The sequence below is a fragment of the Hyperoodon ampullatus genome (assembly GCF_949752795.1).
Source record: "Hyperoodon ampullatus genome assembly, chromosome: 7".
NCBI classification, from domain to species: Eukaryota; Metazoa; Chordata; class Mammalia; order Artiodactyla; family Ziphiidae; genus Hyperoodon; species Hyperoodon ampullatus.
In genome coordinates, this window is record NC_136920.1 from 10,800,537 (window position 1) to 10,818,520 (window position 17,984).

Here is a 17,984-nt window from a genome sequence, read left to right on the forward strand (position 1 = left end):
ACGCTTAGAACGCCTGGGCTTGGGGCAGGAAGCTTAAAAAGGATAGCGGACAGCTAGGTCCAAACCTCTAAGGACTAGACCCTCTCCTAGCCCCTGCCCGAGGGCGGGGTAGGGGTGAGGGGCCTGCTGCAGGACTGTCCCTTTAAGGGGGTGTGGTCGGGGGGCGGGGGAAGCGATCAAGACAGAGAAAGCGGCTTCGGCTGCGGCGGCTCGGGCGGCGGCCGCGGGGGACAAAGGGCGGGCGGATCGGCGGGGAGGGGGCGGGGCGCGGCCAGGCCAGGCCCGGGGGCTCCGCATGCTGCAGCTGCCCCCGGGCGCCCCCGCCGCCGCCCTCGCAGCGGAGCCGTGCGGAGCCGAGCTCACGAGCTAGCCCGAGCCAACGGCCCGGAGCCAGCCGGCGGGCGTCCCGGAGGCGGCGGCGCAGGGAGGGGCCCGACGCGCGCACGTGGCCCCGGCGGCCGCCATGGCGGACAGCGGCCCCGCAGGGGGCGCGGCGTTGGCGGCTCCGGCCCCTGGACCGGGGAGTGGCGGCCCAGGGCCCCGCGTCTACTTTCAGAGCCCCCCTGGGGCTGCAGGCGAGGGCCCGGGCGGCGCGGACGACGAGGGCCCAGTGAGGCGCCAAGGGAAGGTCACGGTCAAGTACGACCGCAAGGAACTACGGAAGCGCCTCAACCTGGAGGAGTGGATCCTGGAGCAGCTCACTCGCCTCTACGACTGCCAGGTGTGTCCCCCACCCTGCGCCGACACCCTAAAATCGGTCCCGATTCGGGCCGCCTGGGAACCCCACCTTGAGCCCGCCTGTCACCCGGAGTCAATGGGCGCTCCGCTTCCGCGCGCTCCCCAGCTCTCCGTACTCCCCGCCCCCAATGTATGCTCTTTCTTGTCTGACCTAAGTCACTCCTTTCTTATCTGCTGCCTTGGACAGGAGACTCGGGGCTTGTCTGGGCTGGCGGGGAAAGGAGATCTACCTATTGCCTGCTAGCCTAGACTAGTTAAAAGGAGCTAGCTAGCCTGGGTGGTGGTGGTACGGGTCTTGCCTATTCTAATGGGCTAACCTGGAGCTCCATCTTGTCATGGGGGGCAAGCTAGCCCACACTCTGGGTTCTAGTTCTCCACCCTATGACTCCTTCCTTGATCAAATGGTGACTCAGTCCCCGGGGGGCAGGGTGGAGGAGTGGGCCTGCCCTGTGCTGCCTACCCTAGCGCAGCCCTGGGATGCAGCTGACTCCAGACCGGAGAGATGCTTCCTGGGGGGGAGGGGTGGCAGGCACCCCCTCCCTCAGCAAAGCATGGGCTCTTTGTTTCCCCTTTACCAGGCCTGGGTCCTTCCCACTGACCCCTCACCCTTCACTTCCTCCTCACTCCTGGGAAGCTGTGACAGGTGTTTGGGGGAGGGGAAGGGGCTATGATGAGTTGGGACAGCTGGCCCCACCTGTGCTCTGGTTGAGATGGGGGGCCCGGAAGTTGGGGAGACACATCTGCAGGGTTCCTAGCCCAGGATCCCCAGCCCTAGCTGTCTGGCACCCAGGGTGCCCAACTGGCAGGGACAGGAAGCTCCCCCCCCATTGGGCAGTTTGCCTTGGCACAGGCCTGATCTGTTTTCTCCTCGGAGCAGCTGCCGCTGTCTGCTGGGCAAGAGGGCTGGCTCATCTGCAGTAGGGCAGGGGCCTCAGCCAGAGAGCCCCTCTCACACCTTCTCTCCCAACTCAGGCCCTTGTCTCTCCCTCCTCCCCCACCCCTACCCCAGGAAGAGGAGATCCCGGAGCTGGAGATTGACGTGGATGAACTCCTGGACATGGAGAGCGATGATACCCGAGCTGCCAGGGTCAAGGTGAGAGGGGTTGGGGGGCAGCAGGGCCAGGTCAGGGGAGCAGGGAATAGAGGGGTGCCTGGAGGCACTGCCCCGTGGGTAGGCAAGCCTCTGGAGCCAGGCCTTCTTTGGTCTGAGTCAGCCAGCTCTGTGACCTTCCTGGGCTCAGCTTCTGGCTCCGTCAAATAGGGCCAGTGGTACTTGCCTAGCTGTTCAGTAGCTGTGGCATCTCCTGTGCCTCAGGGTGGCCCCAGTGCCTTGGAAGAGGGTGTAGGTGAACTTTAGGCTCGTGTTCTCGAGACTCATACTTATACTTTCCCCCCATGCCCCACTAGGAGCTGCTGGTTGACTGTTACAAACCCACTGAGGTAAGGAGGTGGTTTCCCCAGAGGGTGGGGTGAGGAGCCTGGGGTCCTGTCATCTTGGGTTCTGGCCTCCTTAATGTCCTCCCTCCCTCCAGGCCTTCATCTCTGGCCTGCTGGACAAGATCCGGGGCATGCAGAAGCTGAGCACACCCCAGAAGAAGTAAGGGTTCTCGACCCAGGTGAACGGTGGCTCCCACAGGACAATCGCTGCCCCGCAACCTCGTAGCAACAGCAATACCGGGGTGCCCTGCGGCCAGGCCTGGTGCCATGCGCAGTGCTCCCCGTACCCCTGGCCCAGGGGCCTCTTCCCTGCCCCCTCAGTTTTCCATTTTGGGGGTTTTTTATTATTATTAAACTGACGGGACTTTTTGTGTTTTTATATTGACTGCGGCGCGGGCCCTTTAATAAAGCTAGGATATGCCTTTGGTGCAGTTAACAGGCTCGCCTGGTTTCTTTTAGGGGGGGTACACTGCTCTACAACTGCTGCCAGCTGAGCTTCTCCCCAGGTGACCGCAGGCCTTCCTGAGGGCCACGCAGCCATGGCGATACCCCAGTGCTGGCTCCCAGACCAGGATCTGGAAGCGGCTGGGGAGTTGGGGAGGAGCCGTGTTGCTGCTGGCAGGCAGGAATACTCCTTTTTCCCTCTGGACAAGGGCCACCAAGTCACCCACGGCTTGGCCATCGTGACCTCCGTGCCACTGAGCCTACTAGACCCCAAGGCTCTGCAGCCAGGAAAGGAGAGGGAGGGATGGGGGGAGGATGAGGGAGAGGGAAGGCTGAAGCTGTGGTTTCTAAGTCTCCAGGGCCCACAAACAAACAAACACAGGCTCACTTCATGGGCTTTAAAGTTTTTTTCTTTCTTTAAACAGTCTGGTCCCTGATGGGGGCCTCTCCACCAGCCCTCCCCAGTTTGGCTACAGTTCTGAACGTCGCTCGATTTTGAGCAGCTCCACCTCGAACACCAAGGTTGCACCGCCTGCAGGGGAGAAGTGGGATCAGAATGAGAACCAGGGCCACAGGGAGATGGAATGGGTGCAGGAGATGGGAGGCAGGATGGTTTATTACCTGGAATCTTTGGGGGAGCTCCCCGCTCTCCGTACCCTGCAAAGATGCACAAAGAAAGTGAGCCGTGGCCAGACAGAGTGAGGTGTTCTGCAGACAACCAGGCTGAGACCAAGCCTCTGCCCATCCCAGCACAAGGCCAGAAATGGAGAAGGTGTAATGGATTTGGGAGGGGGCTGCTAAAGGTCTTGTAGAGGGCAAAGAGTGGGCACCAGAGCCAAGCGTCCCAAGGGTCTTGCCCTGTCCTCACTGCTGGACACAACTAGACTTGGAAGTGGCACGTATTGAATGGATTGAGTGGAGATCAGTGCAGAGGCTGAACCAGCTTTCACCCTCACGTAGATATAACCCTGAACTCCCTACCCCCATTCAGGAAGGGCCTCTTACCTAGCTCTGATGGGATCACCAGCTTCCGCTTTTCCCCCTCACACATCCTGTAGGACAACACATGTTCAGCATGTGGCAGCGCCCAGGCTCCCTGCCCCCACCCCGTACCTGGAGCTTGCCTCCCACAGTTCACCTCCTGGACCACAGTCATGGCCCCTCGACTCACCCTAGCAGCCCCTGGTCCCAGCCCTTGATGACCTGGCCCGTGCCCAGGGAGAAGACAAAGGGCTGGTTCTGGGGCAGGCTGCTGTCAAACTCTGTTCCATCTTCCAGCTTACCCTGTGAGACCATGGGAAGGCCAGTGAGGAGGAGGGTCTGCTCTGACACCCCCACCCCCAGGTGCTCTTCCCTTCAAGGTGGCAGCCCACAGCACTGGCGGCCATAGTCCTAGAAAGGGACAGAACCTTGGGCAGCTCACAGTACATTGCACTGCTTGCTGGTGCCAACTGGGAGTAGACAGTGAAGAGCAAGATAGGATCATGCAAAGTAGATGAGGAGACTTGCCGAAGGTCACCCACCGTCTGGCAGACAAACCTGGCTCCCAAGTCCTTTCTGGTCCCCGGAAGGCCCACCCACCCCCAAAAGCTCCACTCCCTCACCCACCGTGTAGTGCATGTGCAGGACGTCCCCTTTGCGTGATTTGATGGGACAGTGGTCTACCCGTTTCTTGACTCCGATCTGCAGCTTCCGTTTGCCCTCGGCCCCGGCGGCCGTGACCAGGGCGCTCAGGCAGATGGACAATACTGTCAGGACCCAGCTCAGCCTCATGTTTCTGCGGGAACAGACCCCGACCAACCAACCGGGGGAGAGGAACGGGAGGGCATGGAATACGGGCAAGTACCAGGAGGATTCCACCCCACCGTACCTTGCCTGCCCCTGGGGATCCCCTTGTCCCGTGTCACCGCCCCCTCCCCCAGGCTCCGCGGCCACACTTACCAGTCCAGTGAGAAGGGGGCTTGCCCGAGGACCCCAGCAGCGGGGGGAGGGGGTCAGGGGAGGCCACAGCAGCCAGGGTCCAGCCCCTTTGCTCACCCCCTGCCCTTCCGTCCCTCCCAGTCCCCAGCTCTGCTCTTCAATTCCCCCCCGTCCCTTTCCGCAAAGTCCAAACCCTATCTGGCTGCGCAGCAGTTGCCCCAACCGGGCGACCCCATTCACGCCACACCCAATTGCCTCCCGCCCAGCACACCCACACCTCTGCGGCTGCCGCAGGGGGTCGGCCCCGAGGCACCCACACATCTCCACTGGGTGGCTCCGGGGAGCCCCTGTCCTCCGGGGGTACCCCCCAGGCTGGTCCTGTGCCTCCGCCCGAGGCGCCGCCCCAACTCTGAGCCCTCGGGGGCCTGCGGGGCACCCAGACTGGCCCCGTATCGGGTGGCCGCCGAGCCCGCTCCACCCACACCACCTCTCCCGGGGGAGTTCTCGGCCTACCGCGTCCCCAGGCACGGCCACCACGGAGACCGCCCCCGCGTGGACGCCCCGGGCCATTACCTGGGCCTACCCCTTCGCTGGGCTCCTTAGCCCCACCCTTTAGAGGGCGTGGTTCCTCCCCCGGCCCTGTAGTCCCGCCCCCGACAGGACTAGTCCCCTTTTCCTGAACTGTAGCCGCGCCACTCACCGGCTGAGGCCGCGCCCCCAGTGCCTGGGTTCCTTCCCCCTCGGTCTCCAAACCCGAGGCTCCTCCTTCCGCCTGTTCCAGCTCCTCCTCCAAGGGCCAGCCTCCGTCCCTCACCAGTCCTAGCCCCGCCCCCAGCCCTGGAGCTCCGCCTTCCACTGGCACAAGATCAGAGGTCCCACCCGTCTCCGTTCCACGTCCCGCCCCGACTCCCGGAGCCCCGCCCCGTGAGGCGTGAGAACCCTCCCCCTGCGGCATCCCCAGACAGCTCTGACCCCAACCCTCAATTTCCTCGTAACCTATCCCTTGTTGACACTCAGAGCCCCGGCCCGCTCCTGCCCCGCCTGATCCAGCCTGCCCCCTTGCACCCCGGCTCCCCACAGCCCGGGCTGTGGCCCCCGCTCACCTCCTCGCCGCGCCCCCGGAGTCAACCCCAGTCGTGCTGCCGTCTCTGCGCAGGCGCGTCATCGTCGCCACCAGACCCGGCCACGCCGCCCGCCCTCATTGGACCGTGCGAAACCCGCGGCCACAAGCCCGCCTGGGCGGCCTTCTCTAGCTCCGCCCCCCGCGCCGCCATGTGACTTATGCGTCAGGTCCGGTGGCTCTGTAGTCCGTAAGGTTAGGTGAAAGTGACTTCTGAAAGAGCCGAAGGCACTTCCGGTCGAGGTGAAATTAAGGTCAGGTGGGCGCGGGTTAGCGGCGGGGGTCTTGAGACGCCATTTTATGTCGCCCCCAGCCTCTCCCACGGCTCTCCTGTTTGCCCCTGAGCCTCTTCAGGATCCACAATCCTCAGTTGCTGTGGAAAGAGCCTGGCTTCAGAGTGAGCCCTGGGTTTGAATCCAGGGTCTGCCATCATTGACTGGCTGTGTGACCTTGAGCAAGTTCCTTGGCCTGGTAACTCGGGCTTGATAACACCCACCCCGCAGGGCCCCTGGAGGATTGCTGCAAGTGATGTGCACTGCCAGGCCCTGGTCCACGGCGAATGCTCTCTCCCTTTTTTCTCTCCCAGCGCATAGGCCTGCCTCTACCTGCTGCACAATGACCCCTGAATCATGACTGTAATGGTCTGGCTGGGCCCGTTCCCCAACCGGACTTATTTCCAGGCACCACAGCACCCAGGCGTGAACAACTGTCCATTGAAGTAATGAACCTGCAATTGGGAGGCAGCTAAACCTAAGTTGAGTGTTAGGGAGAGAGCCGACCTGAGGTCAGATGCCCAGGTCAGTCAGACTTTTCGAGCTTATTTCCTCAACTGAAAAAGGAAGATAATTACACCACTTAGAATTGAGGACTAGGCGAGAAGGCACATACGAAGCAGTGTGCACGCTGGGCAGGCTTAAATGGCTTTGGGAGGTGGTAGCTACTGTCCCTAACCCTCATCTGTCTCACTCTAATTGAGCTCTGGCATTTTGGGTGACGGAATAGCTGAGAAAATGATTTGAAAGTAGCCATCACTGTCAGGAATTGTCTCTTCTGGTTTAACCCCACTCTTGGTTTGGGCCCAACAAGATCACTACCTCACCCTCTAATCTAACACTTCAGAGAAGGCCTCCATTAGGGTAGCGGCTTTGGCTTAACCTCTGCCATGAATGTTCTGTCTCGATGGGGCAAAGCACTGGTGCCCAAGGTTGCCCTTCAGTTCACCCCCTCGTCACTCAGACCCAGGGGTACTGAAGGCTACAGGCCGAAAGCTGGCCACTGAGCTTGGGCTGGGTCAGATAAAGGTCAGGAGAGTCCCAAGCAGCGCCTGGGGAAGGGAGCCCAAGGTGCAAGGGAGGCGAGAGTGGAGAAGACTGTGTAGCTGGGGTGAGCGGGGCCCACCGACCACAGACCTTTGGTGCTGCCTCCCTTTCAGGGATGTGGGAGTGAGGTGGGGGCAGAGCAGGTGCGTGACCTTCGAGTTAAGCTACCGGGAGCAAAAAGCTACAAACAAAGAGTATAACCCGGCAGGGAAGATGGGTGTTCTTTCCTATTACGTGACTCTCTTTCTTGGAGCCCAAGGGCCCAGACCACAGTAATCATCTGTTCCCTCCGTGTGCACATGTGGGAACTGAGGCTCAGAAAGAGAGAGGCAGCGACAACCAAGGTCATTCAGCAGATCTGGGTCCCACCTCAAGCTCACTAGCCCTCTGCTTCCAGAAAGGAACCCTTGTAATGAGCAGAGGGGCAGGGACTCCCCAGGGCCTGTTAGCACAACATGAACGTCAAGGATGCACGATTCTGGCTCTGTGACCTGTTGTGGGGCCTTGGGCCTCATCTCCTCCAAGCTCCATGTCTAGGAGGCAGTGTGACGCAGACATTCATGTCCAAACCAGCCAGCCTGGACAGTGACAAACAGTGACACAGGCAGGGACAGTTCCTTCTATCTCTTTTATCGGGACTGGGGTTCACAGTTCTTGTACTGAAGCCCAACTCTCATTTTTTTGTAGAGGACCAGGGTCTTCTTAGTGAGGGGACGGAGGAGCCAGTTGTAAGATGCTCACTTGCACAAGGTGGTTAAAAACTCAGCCGGGACCCCATTCTCTCCCAAGATGGTACATGACCCTTTGTGCTGCCTCCAGGTCTCTTCATCCAACTCTGTCCACGTTGTTGGACGGCAGCCTCAGAGAGACAAGGGGCAGTTGGAAAGCCCTCTGAGAGGCCCAAGTCCTGGAGGAGCTTCCGCCCAGGTTGAGGTCTTGGGGACTGGACTGTTCTCACCAGGATGCCCTCTTGTTCCCCTCTGGGCAGGCCTGTGAGGCAAGTGGCCCCACCGAGTCTGAAAAGCAATGTATCACCTTCGCAGCTTCCGGCACCTGAGAAGGGAAGAAGGGGTCCATTCATGCTGGCACAGCTCAGCCCCTGCTCCTCTAGACTCACCCCCTTCTTACCTTCTGTGAACCTCATTCTCCCCTAACACTCCTGGGAAGCCCCAGCTGGCCTGGTCCACAGGACGCCACCCCATGGCCCCGCTGTGGAAAGGAGGGGTGGTGAGAAGCAACTTGGACAAGGGTGGACCAGCGTTCCACTACATCCCCTGGCCTCTTGGAGCACATAAGGTGGAACAAACTCTACCACAGGGGTTTCTGGGAAGGCTCAGAGCTTTGCAAACTGGAAGGCTGTCTTTCTCTTTTCTACACCTGGCGATGTCACCTCTTCCGGGACATCTCTAACCTCTCAAAGACGATGTCAGGTGCTCCTCACCACAGTTCTTGACTTGACTTCCTCTGTTGGCATCATGTGCCCTCGTGTCTGACTCCCACATCAGAATGTGAGCCTTGTTTATGCTGACCCCAGTGCCAGCAGGCGCTTGGTCAATAGTTCAGCACACTCAAAGCTTCCCCTTCCCTGGCTCTTCTCCCACCAGCAGGCTCACCGGGACCTGCTCCAGGATGGCGCCTTGACGCCACACCCAACTCCTCACCTGCAGGTGTCTGGGTTGAGCTCTAAGCCCCGCCCTTGACAACGGAGGAAGCTGCGGCGTCGGCAGCGGCAGTGGCAGGTCCGGGGGTCAGGGCGCTGGCGGCGCTGGGGGCAGCGTGGGCAGAGGGGCCTGGGGCTGGAGTGGGATGGGTGATGTCAGCTGGGGAGGGTGCTCCGGGGGCAGGGTCCCAGCCCGGAACAGAGCGGGGCTGGGGACGGTGGTGGGGAGTGGAAGCCCTAGGAGGAGAAGCAACATGTCTCGGGTGAGAAGTAAGAGTCTTCCCGGGAGCTGGGGTTGGGGAAGAGCATATAGTCTTGGGGAGCAGAGGAAAAGGGGAGAGGGGGACACGAGTGGGAGGAGAAGGCGGGGGACCACAACTTCCTGACACACTCTTATACCCCCTGCCCCACACACACATTACATTCTGGGTGCTGGGCCTGGGCTCCAACCCCACCTCGGCAAGAGCCCAAGACTCACCTGTCCAGCTTCACAGCACTCTCTCGTTTTTTTGGTCTGAAAAGTAAGAGAGACAGACAGAGACAAGGAAAAAGAGGATCAGGAAGCCAAGCATCCTACTCTCTTGCCCTAGATCCCAGGCCTACCTGGCTATACTCTTGGAAACCTGGTCCCCGCTGTGGTGTACCACCACACCCAACACCCCCCAAGCCTTGTCTCTGCGAACTCAGGAGTGGGGCCTGGCTGGCACCTGCATTCACACTGGCTGTGTTCTTCCAGAGACATCTCCCCCAGCTGACTGCTTGGGTACCGGATCATGAGGATCTGTGCTCAGGAGAACAGGGAGAGAGACAGTCAGAGAGAGAGGAAGCGGACGCTCCATGGGCTGGAGAAATGAGAATACCTTGCCCACCAGCCAGGGCTCTGGTTGCCACCCTCTCGGTCCCCAGAACGCTAGCATCCAGCCAGGCACACTCCACCTGCCCCATACCTGCATTCGGACTTGGTGCTGCCCAGTGGGCACACACTCCAGGCCGTCGTCAGGGCAGCAGCCGCCACAGCGCTGCACCGTCACGCAGCTGGGCACCAGTTGCTTGGCTACAGTGCCCATGAGCTCCATGGTCAGGGGCACCACCACCTCCCGCGGCTGGCAGGTGGCACGAGCATACACGTCTATCCATGACACCACTGGGGGCAGATGCGTAAGGGTTAAGTCCCCACTGGGTTTCCTGCAGCTGCTCCCTGGTTCCCCTACCCCTGCGCCCAGAAGCTGTTCTCCTTAGTTCCCATGTCACAGCCACCCTCCACTAGCCCCCACTTCTGCCCTCCCAATCTGTCTTCCCTGCCCTGTTCATCCAGAACCCCGGAACCCCCCTGCCTCAATCTCCTCTTCTGTGAAATGGGCAGAATAAGAGTTTGCATCTTACAGAGGGGTGTGATTACACAAGATGAGGAATACACAGAGTCTGGAATCAGGACTGGAAGAGAAGATTCTTAGTGCTGGCTAGTAGAAAGTTCCTGTTGTTACTATTACCTTTCTTCTGATGGCCAGGGGCATCAGGCTGGGAGACCGGGCCCTGCAGGAGAGAAGAAACCTGGACCCAAGGTGCACTCCAGGAAGGGCTAGCCCTGTCGCTGGCCCCAGGGCTCTGCCCTTGCAGTCAGGAGGCATATTTCCAGACTACTCCGTTCCTGGGGCCACTCTAGCTTTACCTGTCCTCTCCAGGCCACCTGGGACCTGGGACCTGGGACCTGCCCTGGCTACAACCCCCCAGGCACACTCTGCCGGCAGCGTCGAACCTCCAAGCCTGGGGACCGGGCTTGTTCTCGAGGCCGCAGATCAAGAGGGGGCACAGTGAGCGCCGAACCGCGTCCTGCAGGCACCGAGGCGGCCCCGCCCCCGGCTGCGCCCTGGGGACGGGGTGGGGCGGGGGAGTGGCCCCGGAGTTGGGCCGGCGGGCGGGCGGGGAGGGACACCTCCCGAGGGATGCCCAGGCCGGGCTCCCGAGACGCCCCCGTCCGAGGCCCGACCCCGCGGATCCCCGAGAACCCGGTCGCTCCGCGCCTCCCCACTTCCGCCAACCTTGAGAGAGGGCACGGCGGGCGGGCGGGTTGTCGCGGACGCACGTACCTGGGCGGGGGCCAGCTGCAGGAGCGCGGCGAGCAGCAGGCGGCGGAGCAGGGGGCTCATGGTGCCCGCGGGGGCCGCGTGCCGGGGGCGCCCGCATCGCCCTAGCCCGGCGGCGCGGGGGGCGGCGGCAGCCAGAGCCCCATGGCGCGGGCCCGGGAGCGGCGGGCGGGGGCCGGGCGCGGTGGGCGGCTCCTCCGCGGCCCCCTCCCGAGCCCTGGGCGCAGGCAGCGCAGCGCAGCGCAGCGGCGGCGGCGGCGGCGGCGGCCGGAGGAGCCGGGCGGGCGGGCGGGCGGTGGTGGCGGCGGCGGGCGGCGGGGACGGCGGGGACGGCGGGGGGCCGGGCCCGGGCTGGCGGGCGGGCGGCTCATGTGACCCAGACACGCGCTCCCCACCGGGCCGCGGGGCGGGGGCGGGGTGGGGGAGGGGGGCGAGGCCGCCGGCGGGGCCCGCCCCCTCTACACACACCCCACCTCCTGCCGCAGCAGGGGAAAGGGGACGCACCGCCCAGGGGGCCGGGCTCCCGGGTTGCCGCCGCCAGAACCCGGAGGGCGGGGCCCGGGCCGGGGGCTCTGGGCCTGTAGGAGTGAGCCAGACAAGAGCTCTGAGAATCACTTTATTGCACGCGTTTTGGGGAGTGGGGTGTCCCAGAAGGTAGCACACCGCAGGCCCCATCCAAAGTGAGCTCTCCAAGGTGAGCCGCTCAGGGGCTGGGGCCGGGGGGCACGATCCCGGGGCCTTGAGGAGGCCCGGGTGGTGGCTGCAGCTGCTGCCCCTGCCGTTGCTCCTCCTGGGGCCTGGCTCTGTTGGCCCTGCAGAGGAGAGCACCTGGTGGTCGGGACTGGAGGGTGGTGCCAGGACAGTGAGGAGAGGGCAGGAAAGAGCTGGGACAGACCTGGCCCGGGCCCGAGTGTCATTGTAGATGGCTGTGATGATCCGATCCTTTTCATCCATGAATCTACGATGCATCTGCTCCAGCTTCCTGCAAGGGGGTTACAACTGACTCTGGGAATCCCCAATCCCCGCTGTCCCCCAAGTCCCACCCCCCTCCACCCCACTTGAGGGTCTCACAGCTTTACACTTGTGGGGACCTCAGCTGTGCTAGGTGAGGAAAGGGGCACAGAGTAGCTGGGACTTGTCCAGGGCCTAATGGTGACCCAGGTCCCTGACTGTCCTGAAGGTGGTGACAGCACCTCTGTCATGGAGGTCCTTAAAGGCAACTAGAAAGGTTTGTTCATCTAACTCCATCACTGAACTAGGCACACTGCTAGCAGTGTGCACCAGCCTTTAGGTGTCTTTGCTATCAAACCTCGGTGGCAATGGCACGCATGAGAGAGTGGCAGGAAAACAGCAACTGCCAAACAAGTGAAAACAGTTGCTGGTGAGGCCCAGTTCAATGCATTTCCTTCTTGTGCAGGATTTTGATTGGCTCCAGCACTCTCTGGCAACCAGCACCAAAGATTTAAATTCAAATTATAAAAAACTGAAAATGACATTAGCCCTTAGTGCAGAGCTGCCTTTGCTAAATAAGAAGAGGCTCTGGAGGAGACCTATTTCATGCAGTTCTTAGCTTGAGAGACACAAGGGTGCAGGCCACAGGGGTGGTATGGATGGATGGCTGACACTGGGCTTCATCCACCCTCCTGCCCTCTGCCCATCACCCTAGGGGGACGCGCACCTGAAGGCAACATAGTGCAGGCCCATGCCTGCCAGCATGATCAGGAGGCAGTACCCCAGCACCCGCCGGTTGTGCATGTGCTGCTGCTGCCTTGACTCTGGTCCCTGAGGCCTCACTTCATGAAACTGGGCCCAGTATTTTGCATTGGGGGGTGCCCAGGAGCTGCTGGGAGGTAGAAGAAGGGACAGTGTAAAGATGGGGCTCCCCAGGAGACTTGGGGGTGGAAAGCTGGGGGCAGGACTACTGTACCTGTGGGCCTGATGAGCAGACCTGGGATGGGCTGTGGTTCCTGGACACTTTGGGGAAGCTGCCGAGCGGAGCTGGTGGTCATAGCTGCGGCGGCTCTGCTCACGGCTCAGCACTTGGTATGCTTCACTCAGCTCCACAAAGCGGCTGTGCAGGGCTGGGTTCCTGGGGTCCCGGTCAGGGTGCAGCTGGGGTAGGGCAGGACTCCACTCATCTCCCTTCCCATGACCTATCCTGACAATATCCACCCACAAGGGCTCATATCATACCCAGAGGCCCTCCCTGGGCAGTGACCCTCACTCTCAGGCCTGCACATCCCTCTAGAAGACCAGAGAGTCAGGAAGCACAAACTCCTGCCCCCTCCCCTTGTTCAAGCCCTCCCCACCTGCTGCCTGGCTCTCATTGTATACCCTGGTCCCAGCTTTCTCAAGAGCAGGCAGGTCAAGAGAACCAAGCCCAGCCCATCAGGACTCCTGGTTCCTGCCCCACAGCCCTTCCTTCCACCCGGCCAGACCTCTCCACTTGGGGCAGCTCCCCCTCCCTATGAATGCTGAGGGAATGTGCACCAGCCAGAGTGAGCCTCTCAGCTCCATTCCTGAGAACTTGGAGCGTACCCCATCTGGCTCAGACTTCCCTTCCCCCTCTCCACTTAAGACCACTGGTACCTCTTTGGACTTGGAGAAGAAAGCTCGTTTAACTTCTTCAGCGCTGGCACCAGGATGCACCCCCAACAGTTCATAGTAGTTACTGGGGCCAGACCTGTGGAGAGAGGCCCAAACCTGCAGAGGCTAAGGAAAACACAGAGGATACCCCTTCCCTGCCCGTCCCAGCCCCGCTGGATCACACCCTTCAACTCAGCATCCAGATGCTGAGGGGGCTGAGGCAGGTACCAAGGGAGATCTCTAAATCATCCCTCCCTTTTTGAGTGTTCCAGGTAAGGGGCAGATCAGATTGTCTCAAAGTGTAGTTTTCAGACCCCTTGCATCAGAAACGCCTGAAAAGCATGTTTTAAAAAATAGATTCTTGAGGCCCACCTCATTCCTGCAAATCAGAATCTCCAGAGCAGCGCCCAGGAATCTGCAGTTTTGTAAGCTCCCCACACCCCGCCTGGGTTATGCACAGCGATGCTTGACAGCCACCTGAGTTGTGGAAAGTGCATTGGGTTTGGTTGGGCTCAAATTCCAGATGTGCCACTTAACTCTCTGTATGACCTTGGGGGGTCATCCTTTAATCTCTGATCCTGTGCCCTCAGCAGTGAAGGTGAGGGTAAGCTGACAAGCCTGTAAGGCGCCTGACGCAGAGTAAGAGATCACGACTATCCCAGCACCTAGACTATCCCGGCACCTAGCGCAGGGCCTAGAATTGGGCAGGCCAGCCACAAAAACCTACTGAACGACCGGGCCCGGCCCCGGGCGCCCGACTCACCGCTGCCGGGCGGCCGCTGCGAAGAACCGAGTGGGAGGGTTGTGGGGCCACAGCCGGCGCAGGCGCAGGGGCAGCATGAAGGCAGGCGGGCAGCTGGTGAAAGGTCACAAAGAACAGTGGGATGGGAGCAGACTTCAACCACTGCAGCGGGGATGAGGGGTGGGGGTGGGGGGCAGAGAGAAGGGACCTGGCCCCGTTGAGACGCAAAGGAAAACTGAAGCAGGCCCGGGGGACTCAGGGGCGGGTGGAACCTCCCTGCTGAAGACCAGACCCCGGTGTCCTGGCCCTGTCCCCGCCTCTGACCCGGGCGTCCGGGGCCCCTCTCCACACTTGTCTCGGTGCCTGTACAACCAGCCCCGGACGCCGAGACCCCCTTCCCACCCTGGGAGCTCGGGGGGCGGGTGCAGGAAGAGCCACACCAAGCCCCGCCCCCTTCACTCACAGACCCCTTGGCGGCCGCCGTTTCCTGCTCCTATTCAGGCACCGCCTCCACACTCTCATTGGCTTAGACATCCAGACCACGCCCACAGGCCTGAGGGAGGGGACCAGCGGCGAAGCCCCGCCCCCGCACATCCATTGGCCTTTGACGCCTCGGATCCACCCATCGAGACAGCAACCCGGGGACTTGCAGAAAGGCGCCAGCGCCCACCCGGGTAGGCTGCGGCACGGGGCCTGACCCTCAGTGAGGCTTTCGGCTCAGCCCCCGTTGTTCTGTTCCCTCGGACAAGGCTGTTACTCCGCTCTGCAGCGAGACGCGTTTCACAAAGCAGTTTCCACCCCATAATCGGCCTGGAACTTCACCGGAGCCTGGCAAGGGGGCACAGCCCTCAGCTTACAGAGGGGAAAACTGAGGCTGGGCCTTTTTTTCCCCCAAGTCACTTGTCCTGTCTCTCTCACCCACCCCGGCCCCTCTCTGTCTCACGGAAACAGCAGACGCCAACGGAATCCAAGAATAAAGTCCTTTATTGTCTTCCGAGCTGTGGTGATAGGGCTGGGGACTCTAGGGCGACTTAGGTGGAACTTTCCTGGAATTCGTTGTAGAGAAAGATGGCGCCTTTGGCTGAGGGGCAGAGTTCGGCCCACATTTCAGTCTCCTGCAACCTCCTCACACTCTGTGGGGAGACAGTGAGACCCAAACATTCCGACCCCGGGTTTCTTGCAGGAGCTGTGCCCACAGTTCCTGAGCCTCAGAGCCCTCTAGGGAGACATGTTAGGGGGCTGAACAGGTCCCTGGCCCTCTCCCTTGGGCTGAGGGCATCCCCAATGAGGCCTTGTGCCTCTGGAGGGAAGCCCTGAGAGATTTGGGAGGCCCCTCTGACCCAGGCCCAGGAGACAGACATGCATCACCAGGCCTCTGCAAGCCCCAACCCAGCTCCTTGTCCACCTCAAACCTGTGTCTCCACAAAGATGATTCCTGTGGATTCATGGGCCTCAGGTCCCCCACTCGTGTAGTGCTTCCTCACCTGCTCAGAAGTCAGGCTGCACCTGGACAAGGATGTGAGAGTGGCCTGGTGAGTGCTTAGACCCTGGAAGGTCCCTGTGGAGCCCCAGCTGCCTCAGCCATGCCGCTCAACCACCCATCTACTCCAGGACCCAGGACCCTGTCTCCCAGAGCTCACTCACTGGACGTAGAACTCAGCACTGGCACGGCCGGCACTGGTCTCATTGCAGGCAATGCCCAACAGCAGCGGCTGGCTTAGGGTGAGCAGCGGCAGGTTCACCTGGGGCCAGGGGTACCACCTGTCAGTGCTCACTGCCCACATCCCTGCCCCTCTCAATGAAGAACAGCATGTTACCCTTGTACCCTTGTACAGCATTTTACGGTGTGTAGTTCAAGTGCCCAGAATCACAGAATGTCAGATCTTGGGCATGTTCATTTCACATGGGAAAACCACAACAGGAGAGATGGAACAGTTAGCTCAGGGTCACCCTAGGGAAGTCAATTTAGTAACTGGGGGCTTCCCTGGTGACACAGTGGTTAAGAATCAGCCTGCCAATGCAGGGGACATGGGTTCGATCCCTGGTCTGGGAAGATCCCACATGCTGCAGAGCAACTAAGCCCGTGCACCACAACTACTGAACCTGCGCTCTAGAGCCCATGAGCCACAACTACTGAGCCCACATGCCACAACTACTGAAGCCCATGCACCTAGAGCCTGTGCTCCGCAACAAGAGAAGCCATCGCAATGAGAAGCCCCCACTTGCCGCAACTAGAGAAAGCCTGTGCACAGCAACAAAGACCCAACGCGGCCAAAAATAAATAAATAAAATTTTAAAAAGTCATTGGGACTCCCATTTACTCCTCTTTTCAACAAACCTCGGGGGAGTAGGCAAGACATTTATTATTGTCCCCATTGTAAAGAGGAACACAGAGACGAGGTGCACAGAGATGAGGGTTAGAATTCCACTCCAAGTGTGCCTAGCTGCAAAGCCAAGCTCTTTGCTCAATGCCAGATGCCTGGGAATTCCCTGGCAGTCCAGTGATTAGGACTCCACACTCTCACTGCCAAGGGCCTGGGTTCAGTCCCTGGTCAAGGAACAAGATCCCACAAGCCACGTGAGGCAGCCAAAAAAAAAAAAAAAGATGCCTGCAGACACCCCTGCCATCCCAGACCTGTGAAATTCTGGATTGTTCTACACCCTCCCTCCTTGCCCACCACTCTGTCCCACCTGCCTCTCGCTCACCTCATCACAGATCTCCTGAAGGACACTGGAGAAGAGCTCATGCACCACCAGCTCCCCAGGGAGGTTGATGTGCAGGGGTCTGCCATCTGGGCACAGGGCCTGTAAGAGGTCAGGCTCAGCCCCTTCTCCCCTCTTCCCGCCTTGCTTTTCCCCACACTCACTGGCCCTGAGGGCCTGTCTGGGCACAGAGTAAGAGCCTTGGTGATCCCCTGACCCAGGCCCTGTTTTTCCAGATGGAAAACCACAGGTCCAGCTAGGTCTTCCATCCCAACCCCACCCCCAATTCCCTAACTTCCCATGGGTCTGGGGCAGGATTCAGCAGGGAGGCTGAGAGACTGCCCTGAGCAGAGACTTTCGGATAAGCACCAGGCCAACTCCCTCTTTAAGGGATGAGGAAAACAAAGCCGAGCTCTCTGGGTCTTTGTGCCTTTGCGCCCAGCCTGGCATCTCACCTGAGGCTCAGGGTGCCCACCGGGCACGTCCACTAGCCCAGGTGCCTCAGCCACCTGCCCAGAGCGGCGCAGGAAGACAAGGAAGTCATCAGCAGTGGCCAGTGCAGCGCCCACCCCTAAGGGGTCCGCCAGGTAGGCTTGCTTGTCACCCCAGTCGGTGGCCCCCTGCTGTCGCAGCCAGGCAGCTGAGCTGGCCCAGTTGGTGCCCAGGAAGTCTCGATAGGAAGTAAGGCCCAGGCACAGGTGCAGCTGTGGCCCCGGCGAGCCAGTGGGCACCAGGGTGGCAGAGTGCAGGCGGAACTTGGGGGCGTCAAAGAGCCAGGGCTGGGCCTGAAGCCGGCTCTCCCAGACTGCGGTGATGGCCTTGTCCCCTCCTGGCAGTGGGCGACGGTCGTAGGCAGGGCTCAGCTCAGCCCGTACCTGCTCCTCAGGCAGCCCCCCCGGGGGGCATTGCAGCAGCAGGGACACCTCAGGGTCCATGATCTGGATAGGGCAGTTCTGGGGGAGGGCACAGCCAGGCCTGTCACCCCGGGGGACCCACAGCCACCCTTGGACCCGACAGCTGGCCCCCTCTGCCACAAACCTCCTGAGGGTACTCCCAGCCCTTCTGCACCCCCCTGACCCGTCCCTGGGCTGTAAAATGTCTTATCATCCCAGCAAGAGCTCCGAGGCTCCTGCTACCAGACATCCCTGATACTCCCGGGCAACCCTACGACCCAGAGGTCCTGAGTCCTGTCACCCGCTAATGCCTCTGTCTCCCCAAACCAAAAGTCTTG

General features: G+C 61.0%; 5 protein-coding genes across 16 annotated transcripts; 1 reads left to right on the forward strand and 4 right to left on the reverse strand.

Annotated features, from left to right (window-relative positions):
* Positions 1–278: 278 nt before the first annotated feature.
* On the forward strand, positions 279–2,606 carry PPP1R14B (protein phosphatase 1 regulatory inhibitor subunit 14B). Its single transcript, XM_079707348.1, has 4 exons — positions 279–721; positions 1,748–1,831; positions 2,146–2,178; positions 2,271–2,606. Exons 1-4 carry the CDS (start codon positions 464–466, stop codon positions 2,337–2,339), a joined length of 444 nt encoding a protein of 147 aa, XP_079563474.1. The 5' UTR covers positions 279–463; the 3' UTR covers positions 2,340–2,606.
* A 405-nt stretch (positions 2,607–3,011) lies between these two features.
* FKBP2 (FKBP prolyl isomerase 2) lies at positions 3,012–5,722 on the reverse strand. 4 transcript variants are annotated; one of them, XM_079707340.1, is made up of 6 exons: positions 5,643–5,722; positions 4,228–4,396; positions 3,791–3,903; positions 3,625–3,671; positions 3,241–3,276; positions 3,012–3,151 (listed from the first exon to the last, which is right to left on the reverse strand). In XM_079707340.1, the coding sequence occupies exons 1-6, from the start codon at positions 5,702–5,704 to the stop codon at positions 3,090–3,092; spliced, it is 489 nt and encodes a 162-aa protein (XP_079563466.1). In that variant the 5' UTR covers positions 5,705–5,722; the 3' UTR covers positions 3,012–3,089. The 4 variants fall into 4 exon arrangements, with proteins under 4 accessions (XP_079563466.1, XP_079563468.1, XP_079563469.1 ...); XM_079707342.1 differs by lacking the exon at positions 5,643–5,722 and adding an exon at positions 5,240–5,341; XM_079707343.1 differs by lacking the exon at positions 5,643–5,722 and adding an exon at positions 5,053–5,065.
* On the reverse strand, positions 4,567–5,494 carry LOC307055258 (uncharacterized protein; the record flags this gene model as incomplete). The annotated part of the gene is made up of 1 exon (XM_079707327.1): positions 4,567–5,494. The coding sequence occupies one exon, from the start codon at positions 5,492–5,494 to the stop codon at positions 4,697–4,699; it is 798 nt and encodes a 265-aa protein (XP_079563453.1). The 3' UTR covers positions 4,567–4,696.
* A 1,879-nt stretch (positions 5,723–7,601) lies between the features above and the next one.
* On the reverse strand, positions 7,602–10,785 carry VEGFB (vascular endothelial growth factor B; the record flags this gene model as incomplete). Of its 4 annotated transcripts, XM_079707329.1 has the most annotated exons (8): positions 7,602–8,031; positions 8,107–8,187; positions 8,640–8,774; positions 9,117–9,152; positions 9,346–9,419; positions 9,586–9,782; positions 10,129–10,171; positions 10,726–10,785. In XM_079707329.1, 8 exons carry the CDS (start codon positions 10,783–10,785, stop codon positions 8,010–8,012), a joined length of 648 nt encoding a protein of 215 aa, XP_079563455.1. In that variant the 3' UTR covers positions 7,602–8,009. The 4 variants fall into 4 exon arrangements, with proteins under 4 accessions (XP_079563455.1, XP_079563458.1, XP_079563456.1 ...); XM_079707332.1 differs by lacking the exon at positions 8,107–8,187; XM_079707330.1 differs by lacking the exon at positions 8,107–8,187 and having other exon boundaries at positions 8,640–8,875.
* Positions 10,786–11,325: 540 nt separating this feature from the next.
* On the reverse strand, positions 11,326–17,703 carry NUDT22 (nudix hydrolase 22; the record flags this gene model as incomplete). 6 transcript variants are annotated; one of them, XM_079707317.1, is made up of 8 exons in its annotated part: positions 11,326–11,534; positions 11,618–11,704; positions 12,401–12,565; positions 12,650–12,834; positions 13,312–13,405; positions 14,072–14,164; positions 15,463–15,556; positions 15,695–15,790. In XM_079707317.1, the coding sequence occupies 7 exons, from the start codon at positions 15,495–15,497 to the stop codon at positions 11,426–11,428; spliced, it is 768 nt and encodes a 255-aa protein (XP_079563443.1). In that variant the 3' UTR covers positions 11,326–11,425. The 6 variants fall into 6 exon arrangements, with proteins under 6 accessions (XP_079563443.1, XP_079563441.1, XP_079563440.1 ...); XM_079707315.1 differs by having other exon boundaries at positions 12,401–12,834; XM_079707314.1 differs by lacking the exons at positions 11,326–11,534; positions 11,618–11,704; positions 12,401–12,565; positions 12,650–12,834 and adding exons at positions 16,757–16,855; positions 17,209–17,688 and having other exon boundaries at positions 13,334–13,405; positions 15,695–15,792.
* Between the last annotated feature and the right edge of the window lie 281 nt (positions 17,704–17,984).